This window comes from Pelobates fuscus, chromosome 6 (genome assembly GCF_036172605.1).
Source record: "Pelobates fuscus isolate aPelFus1 chromosome 6, aPelFus1.pri, whole genome shotgun sequence".
NCBI lineage: Eukaryota > Metazoa > Chordata > Amphibia > Anura > Pelobatidae > Pelobates > Pelobates fuscus.
This window is the reverse complement of record NC_086322.1, coordinates 37,044,409-37,057,260: the sequence shown is the minus strand read 5'-3', so window position 1 is coordinate 37,057,260 and position 12,852 is coordinate 37,044,409. Positions and strand designations below refer to the sequence as shown.

The 12,852-nt window shown below is 43.4% G+C and overlaps 1 protein-coding gene across 1 annotated transcript in view; it reads right to left on the bottom strand.

The window, feature by feature from the left end:
* Positions 1-9,862: 9,862 nt before the first annotated feature.
* The window catches only part of SMOX (spermine oxidase), a 30,480-nt gene continuing 27,490 nt past the window's right edge, over positions 9,863-12,852 (bottom strand). The window contains exon 7 of the mRNA XM_063457610.1: positions 9,863-10,366. Within this exon, the coding sequence (XP_063313680.1) occupies positions 10,229-10,366 (138 nt within the window). The 3' untranslated portion in view covers positions 9,863-10,228. The remainder of the gene's footprint in view (positions 10,367-12,852) is intronic.

The following is a 12,852-nucleotide window of genomic DNA, read 5'->3' as shown; positions in this document are numbered from 1 at the left end:
TATGCATAATGGGATTATGTGTCACACTAAGGGGAGGGGATGTGTGGGAGGTAACATCTATGTCATTGGTTCTTTTATGCCTCCCCCTGGGTGTGGCCTGTATGTGTGAGTTGGAAATAAAAGCCAGGCTGGATGAGCCAGTCCAGAGTTCCTGTTTTACCCTCAAAGTGATGTGTTGTCTCATTATTGGGGGGAAGGATTTATTGTATGCTGTTCCAGTTGACTGCTAGGAGTACAAGCCTATTCGTATGGTTCCTATTCAATGGTCTACAGCATTCATATGCTTGGGAGAATTTAAAGGTTTCTCGGATTCGGTGATTGTGGTGTCTGCCAGAGTGCTTGGAGTCCTCAGGAAGCACTAGGAGCATCCATTAACGGAGGTACCAAGTCGGGGTGCCAGGCGATCCGTTACATTGGTGGCAGCGGTGGGATGGCGTCCTAGTGCGAGGTAAAGCAGCTCAGAGACACTGTTTGGATTTACAAATTGAGGGCAACGCTAGCACTCGTGCAGCGCCCCTGGGAGCAGACTAGTATGGAAGGTTCTGGCTCTGGAGATGATTGGCTGGCCGAGGTGAGGCAGCGAGTGGCCGAGTATGGGGATGATATACCCATGGAGACACGCCGAGTGATCTGGAACCAGGTCATGGCCGAGCGAAACACAAGGCTGGACCGAGAATTCCGGTTGGCGAAAGAGAGGAAGTATGCTCAGCAGCAGGAGCGTTACAGCAGCCGAGTAGAGGCTGCATCCGCGGAGGTTAGCCGTCTTTCCCTGAGGCGGCGGGAGGAACCCGAAGTGGGGGTCCTCATAGACTGGTCCTGTGAGGAACCACAACAGGCAGGTAGAGATGGGACCAAGGTCTCTCCACCGGGATGCTGGGCAGCCGGCCCAGATCCCCAGCAGCAGCCAGAGTTGCCAGGTGGGGAAGCAGGTGGCCCTTACTCACAAATGTTGAGGGGCCTCACGGATTGGTCCTGGGAAGACCCACAGATGGCAGGTGGAGATGGGACTGCGGTCTCTCTACCGGCCCTACAGGGATGCTGGGCAGTCGGCCCAGATCCCCAGCGGCAGTGTGCGTTACAGGGAGCTGAAGGTGCCGTTCTTGCTCCTCAGCGGCAGTCTACGGTGCAGGGAGAGGAGCCTGTTATCCCCTCTCCCCAGCGGTTGAAGGTGTGTAAGGGAGAGGAGTTTGTTATTCCCTCTCCCCAGCGGCAGCACAGCTCACCAAGGGGAGAAAGTAAGCCCCTCACCAGCGCAGATGGGACCGTGGTCTCTGCGCCCTGCCTACAGGGAGTACAGAGGGTCAGCCCTGCTCCCCAGCGGCTGAAAGTGTGTAAGGGAGAGGAGTTTGTTACCCCCTCTCCCCAGCGGCAGCTTAGCACACCAAGGGGAGACAGTAAGCCCCACACCAGCGCAGATGGGACCGTGGTCTCTGCGCCCAAGTTACAGGGAGCTGAAGGGGCCGTCCTCCCTCCCCAGCGGCAGTGTGATTTATTGGGAATTGGGAGCCCAGTCTCCATTCCCCAGCGGCAGAGTATCCAGCAGGGAATGGAGAGCCCAGCCCCCTTTCCCCCTCAGCAGGACTCTGTGCTGGGAGGAGAGACAGTCGGTCTCCCTCCACAGAGACAGGAAGTATGTATGGGAGAGGATATTGTTACCACCTCTCCCCAGCGGCGGATCATTAATGTACAGGGAATAGAGAGCCCAGTCTCCATTCCCCAGCGGCAGAGTGTTCTAATGGGAGAGGAGCTGGTTACCACCTCTCCCCAGCGGCAGCTTAATGTACCAGGGGGAGACTGTAAGCCCCACACCTGTGCAGATGGGACAGTGGTCTCTGCACTTCCAGCACAGGGGGTAGGGACGGTCGGTCCTGCCCCCCCACGACAGGGCTGTTTAGCCAAAGGGGAGACAGTCTGTCTCCAGCAGCAGAGCTGTGTACCCAGAGGGGAGACGGTCGGTCTCCCCCTCCCACAACCAGGCTCCAATGAAGGTACTTCAGTGGTAGCGCTGGCACCAGGGCAGAGTACCGCTGGTCTCTGCCCACTCAGCAACCCACCAAGGCAGACTACCAGTCCCCCACACAGCCGTGGTGAGGCACCTGGACCTGGACAAAGTTCTCCTCTACCCAGGTGTAGTAACCAGTTATTGTGGGTGGGAGGTACTGCTGTTTGTGCTTCATGGGTGGGTTGCTGGACTAACCAGGGCACTGACCGGCAGGAGGTCAGATACCCTGTTAGTCTGGGGGGTAAAGGGGAGAAGTGTGGCGAAACCGACCTCGCCACGTGTCCTTGGAGGGGGCTGATTGCCCGCCTCTTGCCTTTGGACTATGGACCAGACTTTATGGGAATGTGATACCCCAGATAGCCATACCATGGAGCCTATTCATATAATGAAAGACTATGGGAAAGACTTTAGCTCCATGGCAATTGTACTGTGTGAGTAGGATCTGTGCGCTATTCGGTAGTTTTGTGCGTGCAGATCCCAGCTATCTGGGGATAGGTGAAATGTCTGTGTGTTATGTGTAAATGTGACTTTATGTATTTTAAAGTGTTTTATGTTGTTTTGCAACCATGTGGTTAATGGAGTCTGCCTTTAGTCCTGGGTAATTGGATTACTTCTCCAATTAACTCCAGGGCAGAAGGGAGGAAACCAGGGTGCATTGTGGGGATGTTTTTCTGCCAGCTAGAAAGGAACAAAAGATACTTTTAGTAACTTTTGAACCCCTGCTCGGATTCATGCCATTTTTTAATATGTTGTTCCCCTGAATGGATTGATTGTGGATATGTATTTTTATGTGAATGTGATGTATGGTTTTAAAGTTATGAAAGTTGTGTAAAAGTATATTTTACTCTGTATGCATAATGGGATTATGTGTCACACTAAGGGGAGGGGATGTGTGGGAGGTAACATCTATGTCATTGGTTCTTTTATGCCTCCCCCTGGGTGTGGCCTGTATGTGTGAGTTGGAAATAAAAGCCAGGCTGGATGAGCCAGTCCAGAGTTCCTGTTTTACCCTCAAAGTGATGTGTCGTCTCATTATTGGGGGGAAGGATTTATTGTATGCTGTTCCAGTTGACTGCTAGGAGTACAAGCCTATTCGTATGGTTCCTATTCAATGGTCTACAGCATTCATATGCTTGGGAGAATTTAAAGGTTTCTCGGATTCGGTGATTGTGGTGTCTGCCAGAGTGCTTGGAGTCCTCAGGAAGCACTAGGAGCATCCATTAACGGAGGTACCAAGTCGGGGTGCCAGGCGATCCGTTACAGTAATAAACCCTGAATATGAAAGATGAAATTATTATTATCAAACGCTGAAGGATTATTTAATCATATATAGAGTTAAACGTGAGATGACACATGGAACACTGTATGATATTGAATGCTAGCCAACTGGAAGGGCCATGGTTACACAACACTGGCATAGACAGGAGGTTGAATATCACAATAAAATTGTTCCTTTTATTTTCCTGAGTGCAAGAAGCTTAAAGGGGGGACTAACCATGATTTTAATTTTTTTAAAACATGTGCAAAAACATCAGATACAAAATAAAAAAATACAAAAATAAATATTTGAAGTTGTGGCATCTGCAATAAAATCCCGGGAGTTACATATAAATTAGGTTGTGAGCAGCCAGTGAGAATATAGCTTAACTCTGTACACCACAGCTTTAATAGCCAAAATAGTCATTTATGGAAGTAGTAATCATTTTTTTTTTTGTTATGAAAACTCCAGTTCAACTACAACTCACAGAATCTTTTGCTGTGATTCATGAAGACTTAAAACGGTCTTATTGGAGAAACATGGATGAGTAGGTAGAGTTAAAGGGATGCTACACACCCTTACTGTACTTAAACCTATTCAAGTCCCTTGGTGCTGGGACTGTGGAACTGATTGATGAAATGCTTTCCTATGGGGATTTGAATGGCGCTGGGTATCCTCATGCAGAGCATGTCCAGCTTCAGTTGGGTGACCAAAAGTCATCTAACTACCAGGAAGTGCCTAGAGTGGATGTCTGATTGACAGTCATTAGAGGCAGTCTTACCCTGCAATGTAAAACTGCGATAATTAACCTTGCAAGGTTAAGGGGACAGGGTCACTGCACTTCAATGATATGAAGTGACCTGGGTGCATATAGTGTCCCCTTAAGATGCAGAATGCTCCCAAATATTACTTTTGTTCTATTTTTACTCTAATACTCATGTTAGGGTAGCAGACACCCTGTCTACCAGGATCTGTAACCTGGAGAAGCTTGTACTAGCATTTGAGACGGTCGGTACATGACTCTGTTCCCCTGCATTCTTTTAAGCTCTGTGCCATGAAGATAAGGAAGCTATGGAGAAAGGCACAAAGTCATATAGACTAAATGCACACTGCCTTTGGCATGCATGAGAAGTTATCCAATTCCACCTGTCCTATGCCAAACATGGTTATTTACTAAACTGAGATTTTAGGGTGCATTCAGAGTGAATTTCAAACTTAAGGTCCAAATAGCCAAACTGGAAAAAATTTCTGTCAGCTATGAAGGTTGGCTACTCTGGTCTTAAATTTGAAATTCACTTTGAATTCTCACTTTAGTGAATAACCCTGATAATGTTGGTGCTGAGGAGTAAATTTCCAACATGTAATGGTGATTACAATCTCCCTGACTTGGGACAGGCTTGTGACATGATATTGTTAGGACCTCCTTCCAACTTGTATTTAATGAGCAGGAAGGCCATTTCCCCACCTTTTTCCTGCCCATTAAAATGATAAGAGGTGCATTGAGATGTCTGTTGGCAGAGTGCTGTAGTAATGAGAGAGTAGCTAATAGTGGTACAGAGCTTCTTCTATCCCAGCACTGAGTAGGTTTGTGTCTCGGCTGGTGTTCCACAATCTCAATGATCTTCAGACAAGGACTGGCCACCTGGAATATTACCTGGGCCATAGTAACATGTGTGGTTATGATTGCAGGCAATAAAGACATAGTCATGCTCCGTGATCTTTTACTGCTCTGACATGCTGTGCAGGCGATTCTAATGGAGGTTGCAGAGATATGTGATGCCACATGATCATCCACACTGAGATCTCAGTTTCATGCACAAACAAAAGGGTCATTGGTTTATATTTGCTCCACAGACTATTACTAAAGATAGTATTTCCATCTCTTTTTTTACTGCGCTCACTGACCTCTTAAATACACCCACAGGATTCAAAATGATCTACTCGCTGCAAAATCTTGTGGTCACTACTTCTTCTCATCCTCCGCAATATCGGTCTACAATATATTGCTCTCTCTTGGTGCTCCTCCTACCTCTCCCAGCACTCTTTCAGTTTCTTTCTCTGGCTCTGCTTCTTCTCCCCAACTCCTCTCTGTTGGTGTCCCCCAAGGTTCAGTCCTTGGTCCCCTACTGTTCTCCATCTATACTGCCTCCCTTGGTAAACTCATTAGCTCCTTTGGCTTCCAATATCATTTCTATGCAGATGACACACAAATCTACCTGTCCTCTCCTGATCTCTCCCCATCCCTCTTGACTAGTGTCTCTGACTGCCTCTTTGCTGTTTCTAACTGGATGGCTGCCCACTTCCTTAAACTAAACTTGACCAAAACTGAAATTCTGGTCTTTCCTCCCTCAAGTGTTGTTACTCCTGTGTCTGTCTCCCTCCAAGTCAACGGTGCTACCATCAGCTCCACCACGCAGGCTCGCTGCCTTAGGTGTTCTCTTTGACTTCGACCTCTCCTTCAAGTCTCATGTTCAATCTATCGCCAAATCCTGTCATTTCCATTTCAAAAATATTGCGCGCATCCGCCCCTACTTAACGCCAGATGCGACTAAGGTGTTGGTCCATTCCACTGTCCTTTCTCGCCTTGACTACTGTAATCCGCTTCTCAGTGGTCTTACGTGCTCCCAACTTGCGCCGTTACAGTCCATAATGAATGCAGCGGCAAGGCTCATCTTCCTGTCCGCCCGCACCTCCCATGCCTCACCCTTCTGTCAGTCCCTACATTGGCTTCCTATAAAATATAGAGCTCAATTTAAAATTCTGGTTCTTGCTTTCAAATCTCTACATAATGCTGCTCCCACCTATCTATCCTCCCTTCAACACAAGTATGTCCCGTCTAGGCCCTTACGATCTGCTGAAGACTTACGTCTATCTTCTGTGCGTCCTCCCACCTCTGATGCTCGCCTTCAAGATTTCTCGAGGGCTGCACCGTTCCTGTGGAACTCTCTTCCCTCCTCCGTTAGATGCTCACCCAGTCTACACTACTTCAAAAAATTGTTAAAAACCCACTTCTTCATAAAAGCGTATCAATTAAACTGGTAATAGCTCCCGACTGATCCCTCTTCTGCAACTGTCACTAGTCTAATACTATCCTTACCTTTTTGTGTCATTTTACCCCACTCCCTCTAGCATGTAAGCTCATTGAGCAGGGCCCTCAACCTCTCTGTTCCTGTGTGTCCAACTTGTCTGGTTACAACTACATGTCTGTTCGTCCACACATTGTAAAGCACTGCAGAATTTGACGGCACTCTATAAATATCATAATAATAATAATAATAATAAGTGTTCTCCACCAGTTTACGGACTCTTATTTAATGCTTCTTTGTATTGTAAACTCCATGGCCTCCAAGGAGGACAGCCCTAAAACTAGCCGTTCTCAGTCTGTTCTGTTATTAAACTGCATAACCTTTTTCCCTGCGATACCAGTTTTGTTTTGTTTTTCTCCTAAACTGTGTGTGCACCCCTCCATGCCACTTCTTCCCTTTGAGGCTGACATCCTTCTTTCTGTCTGGTGGGCTCTTTTAATTCCTCCTTGCTTCTCTCTCCTACTTACCATCGTATCCTTCATAATTCACCTAGACTCATTAATTTTGCCATTTGTAGATAAATCAAATCCTGTTATGCATGACTCACATGGTAGGAAATAAAATGAATAAAGCGTATGCAAGAAGTTCAAAAGTGTAAAGCAGCAATTTACTGCAAATCTCTCCACCTCTTACCCTTGTGATAATGCAAGGTAACAAATAATTGCGCATAATGACCACAACAGATTCACTGAGGAACAATTTTAACAATAAGGAGAGAACTACATGTGTATACAATTCATTTTTTATTTAATTGCTTAAAAAAAAAAAAAAAGTGCAGTCAACAGACAGACAATACAATAAACAGGTTATCTCACTATACATTCTACGTTTTAAAATAACCGACTACTAACATTCGTATTTACAGAATTAATGGCACATTCTAAATTACCTACACAAATGTGCTGCTTGTAAAAGTTAGTTATGCTGGTAGGGTTGTTTGTTATACTTTTTAGAAAAATAATTTATTTCATAAGTCCATTCTTTCTGCCTCTGCAGAGATTCCTATTTGCTGAAAAAAAAAAAAAAAAAAAAAAAAAAAAAAGCAAAAAACAACTTCTAAATGGGATGTCATCACTTGGATTTCTGGGAGTTCTAGTTTAGCCGTCTACTGACTACAACTCCCAAAATACCTTGCTCTACCCATTCAGTGCTGCTTACAGGATACACTCAGTCGGTGCTATAGAGGACAAACAAAATGAGCACGACTGGGTGAGATAACGTGTGGTTAGTGGCAGGCGACTGCAGAAGATGCACATTTGCAGATGCGTTTTGCACCCTTGAAATTTTAGATATTTCGGTACCATGCCCTTCATTCTGGTCTCGATGGAGTTGGCTTTAAAGGTTTTGCAGAATATTTGCCAAGGACGTGATCCTGATCTCCTCCAAAGTCACTGCAAGCAGGATCACCAGGCCTTTCAATGTTAATGATTATACTTCATGGTAACAGGGCAAGACAGAATACTTCAACAACAGATAGAATGCAACAGAATAAAAAATAGCCAAAGATGAATAAAGCCAGAAGATATTTTTCAATTAGTTTGGTACGGGGCTTAAAGGGGTACTTGGCTATACTGGAATACATTTCTACAAAATCAAACTATTTGATACGTTTATTAGCTGACTTCTCTTTAAACTATGATTTATGGAGGGGGCGGGATATAAAGCACCCTGTACATTCATTAATGTCCTCGGGTATATTTCCTGTTAATGACATCTTTAAATATCACCTATACAATCTACTACCCCCTCAGTAGAGATATAGTTTAACAATACCGGTCTGGTACACGCTGAAGAGTACATTTAAATGTAAATAAATGTCAGCCCACAGTGTTGAGATATATATATAATTACATACATACATACATACATACATACACACACACACACACACACACACACACACTTATTTTCATCACAGGTATCTCACTACATACTAACTTTGTGGTTAGTTTTTTGAAAAGTTTGGAACATCTTCGGATAGTATTTAACTCTAGACAACCGTTTCTGAAGGACTACAGCTCCCATAGTGCTGAGGCAGTTACACGTTCATTAGATGAGCAGAGTAGAGAATAGATCGCCTTCATCTAATGTACTCTACAGTTACTAGATTGTTCAGCCAGACAAAAGTTTATTTTATTATACCAGGATCTTACAGGAAAACTCCAAATACCACAGCCACTACAGCGTCTCCTAATCAGGAGCTACCATTACCTTTCCTGATTGGATCACTCGCAGCCAATAAGTTAGGTCTCGAACCTCAAGGTTTCACTCAAATAAAGAGCTTACAGCTCTCCTGTAACTTTACTGGGGGTGGGCAGATAGAGATTATATATATTGAGTCCCCCCAAAAAAACGCATTTGAAAAGCAAACTTAAAAAAAGATAAGAAAAATATTTATATTAAATTGATGCCTATATCAGAATTTCTATAGGAACAAGGCAGCTCAGATTTGCAAATTAAATACTCCAAACTACATGTAACATGGCAATAATTTCCGACAGATTTAAGCAAAGCCCTAAAGTTTGGATGATGACAGGCGTTAAAGATTGCAGCCATGGCATTTAACAATTAACCTCTGAATGACCAATGATGGTCTTCACAGCAGTTGGTTCATTAAAGACTTGAACACGGAATGTCTGAGACATTGAGTTACCGAGGGACTCGTCATCGACAATGAAGTCTTAAGGACTGCGGCAATGTCATGCAACAATTAACCTCTCAACGACCAATGATAGGGTTTGCTTTCACAGCAGCTAAATCATTAATGATTTAAACACAGTGTCACATTGATTTAGATACAGAGGGACACATTACAGACTGCGAGCGAGGTACATTAAGCATGGTATGCTATGCTACACAGACACTAGATTTAAAGCCCCCTGTCATTTTATATACCTTTATAGAAAAGGTTCCATCGATACATTGTAAAGATAAATGGTTATTTCACCAAACATTTGTGTCCTCCACAGCCATTGATACAGCAGGAAAGACTACAAATATGCAGGCAAGCAATGCTGCATGCTCATTATTGGCAAACACACACCAGGAATTGTGTGATGATACCTGTGCCATATCAGGACTCCATGTTGCATGAGGACAACGTTTTTCTGGTAAGAAGTCATTTTAATCAATACGTTGGTTGGTTGTTTGGCATTATACAGTTGGATCTTTGCCTGCCATCTCTTTTGTACTTTTACAAGATATCTCACTTCTATTGTTTACAAACTGGAATGCAAAAATAGAGGAAAATATTCCCAAACTGGCTATTTTGGGCAAATTATTAACAATTTTTTTGCGAGAGCAGCACCACCCAGATATTACAGAATAAGTCTCTAAAATTTCCCAATGGAGAATGTCCATCAAATCCCAAAAAGGCAGTCATAGAAACTGTAAGCTTCCTAAAAGCTCAACTGAATAGTTCTACTTGAGAAGAAGAAAATAAATAAATAATAATCCACTAGAAGGCAAAACAGATCTTCATATAAAGAATGAAAAACCACTCACGAATAAACAGAATCTTCTGACCTGATATGCTTTTATTGTTAAACGTTTTTAGTATTTATCATAGAAGGCACTTACAATACAGAAAAATAAAACGAGGCACCAGGTGTGCATAATGTAAATAACAAAATCAGTAACCGGATAGAGCACCCATTCCTGGTAACCATACAGGACATGAATTTGCTACAGATGCCTCAAGTTAAAACAGTTTCGGAATCACATAAAACCATAAAAATCATTCTACTTATTGAGGTTAAAAATAAGAAAGAAAAAAAAAAAAAAGACAAAAAGAAAAACTAAAAGTCAATAAAACAAACAAAAACATCAAGCACGCAATGGTAGCAGGAATCACGAGTCAGTGGTTTTCTCCGAGTTGGGCTTTTAGTTGTTGCATTGCAGGAGATCTTGGTACATGTCGACAAGGTAATTTGCCTCTCTCTGTCCAGAAAGCAGAGCGCCGTGAGTTGTGGAATAATACTTTCGGTGAGTTGCCTCGCCAGAAAACATCACCTGCATGGGCTGAAGAAGACATACGAAGGAATCAGTGCTATTCTTCAACCATTACTTTACAGAACTGTAACACAGTGACCAGGAAATTTTATAAGCTCCCTCCTTTCATGCATTTTAAGGAGGAAATAAAGGATTTGATTTTTGTCTTGCACACATAGTTTAGGAATAAAACATGAAAATTTTAAAGAAATTATATTTTATCCAACGCACATGAGTTGTAATACTTCATACTTAACAAGTCAGGCAGTTGCTCGCTTAATTCATAGAAACCTCTCCTTATGCAGCAGCGAGAAAGCTTTGCTCCTCAACGTGCATTTGCAGTTAAAGGGAAACTATAGTTACCAGAAAAAACTACATATTACTGTAGTTGTTATGGTAAGTATAGGCAGTCCATGCAGGCTTTTTTCAGAGAAAAGGCAGTGCTTACATTACAGCCTAGAAACACCTCTAGTGGCCACTCCTCAGACAGCCACTAGGGCTTCCTGGGTCAGGGATGCACACTGTGCAGCACGGACGTTCAGTGGACGCTGAACTTTCCCCATAGAGAGGCTCTGATTCAATGCATATCTATGAGGAGATGCTGATTGGCCAGGGTGGCATTTGGCCCAAAATCATGAGAAAACTGCAATTTTACTCACTGTAAATTCCTTTTTCCTTAATATGGTGGCAGTACAATAGGGATGTACTCTTCCCTTAGGGCAAGCATCTGAAAGAAATAATTAACATAAAAAGTTCCTCCCCTTACCAGGTATAAGAGACCCTGCAGCCTTAGGACCTCAGTACGTATCAAGACCACCACAGTGGAACCACAAAAACCTCAGAAAACTTTTTATTAATTAGATAAAGGGAGGGTGTGCTGTACTGCCACCATATTAAGGAAAAAGGAATTTACGGTGAGTAAAATTGCAGTTTTTCCTGGCATATGGTGGCAGTACAATAGGGATATATCGAGATCCCAGAGTAAGGGCGGGAATTTAGGCCATAACAGCTTGTAACACCCTGTGCCCGAAATCAGCATCAGAAGCAGAGAATACGTCTAGCCTGTAATGTTTCACAAAGGTGTTGAAAGAAGACCAGGAAACCGCTTTACATATCTCTTCCGGAGATGTACATGCTTTTTCGACCCAAGACATAGCCATGGCTCTAGTGGAATGTGCTTTCAAGGAAGCAGGTATAGGAAGGTTCGATGAAGAATAAGCCAACTTTATAACCTCTACAAGCCATCTTGCCAAAGTGGCTTTGGATGCCACTTGACCTTTGAATTTTCCACAAAAAAAAAAATGTACGAAAAGATGATCAGTCTTCCTATATGCAGAGGAGCATTCTAAGTAGATTTTAAGCGACCTCCCTACATCCAGTAGGTTCCAATCAAACTCCCAATCAGGCTTAGCCGGACCAATGAAGGAAGGTAGACAAATAGGTTGGTTGATAATTTTGGAGGAGATGACTTTAGGAAGAAAGGAAGGTTTAGGGAACATAACCACTTTATCCGGATAAAACTTAGTAAGGTCAGGCGAGGAGGACAGTGCCTGTAGTTCCCCAACTCTCTTAGCTGAAGTAATTGCTACCAAAAACACGGATTTTAGGGACACATTCTTCAAAGAGGCCTTTTCTAAAGGCTCAAATGGCTGAGAACACAGAAATTTTAAAACTAAGGATAAATCCCAAGAGGGAAACCGGATTTTAATAGCACGCTTTAGAAGCCTAACTGCTTTAAAAAAAAAAAAAAAACTCCTAATGAGAGTGTTAGAAGCCCAATTTTTCACAAAAAAAAAAAAACAGCTCAAAAAATGACTTAAAGCATAAACTTGGACCTTGAGGGTAGAAAGACTAAAACCCTGTTCAATACCATCTTGCAAAAAAATGAAGGATTGTGTCAGCAGACAGATGGGATCTAATGCAATCTTTAGCAATGCAACAGTGAAGAAATCTTGTCCAAATCTTCAAGTATATAGAAGAGGTAGAGCTCCTGGTGGAATTTAAAAGCAATTGAAACCTCTTTCTTAATACCCTTATGATGCAGAATCAGCCTTGCAGCAGCCAAGCTGTCAATTTGAACATCTTCAACACTCCCACTGGGACCTCCGCGTTTTCCAGGAGATCCGGCGTAACCGGAAGAGTCCAGTACTCTAAAGTCATATTCTTCAAAACCAAGAATCAGCTGCGATTTGGCCAGCACGGCAGTATGGCCAGGAGACGTGTGTGATCTGATGCCACTTTTTGCAGAATTCTCAGGATTAAGCTTACCGGGGGAAAGATGTACGCAAGGGGAAATTCCCACCGGATTGAAAGACCATCTATTACCAGAGGCCTGTCCACCTTGAAGAGGCAGGCAAACAAACTCACTTTTGCATTGGATCTTCTTGCCATAAGGTCTATAACTGGAAGACAGAATCTCTCCACCAGCTGAGCAAAAACTACTTGATTGAGAGACTTTGAACTGTTGAAAGGCGTAGAAGACTGCTAGCATTTCTCTGAAATTTGAAGATTCCTTT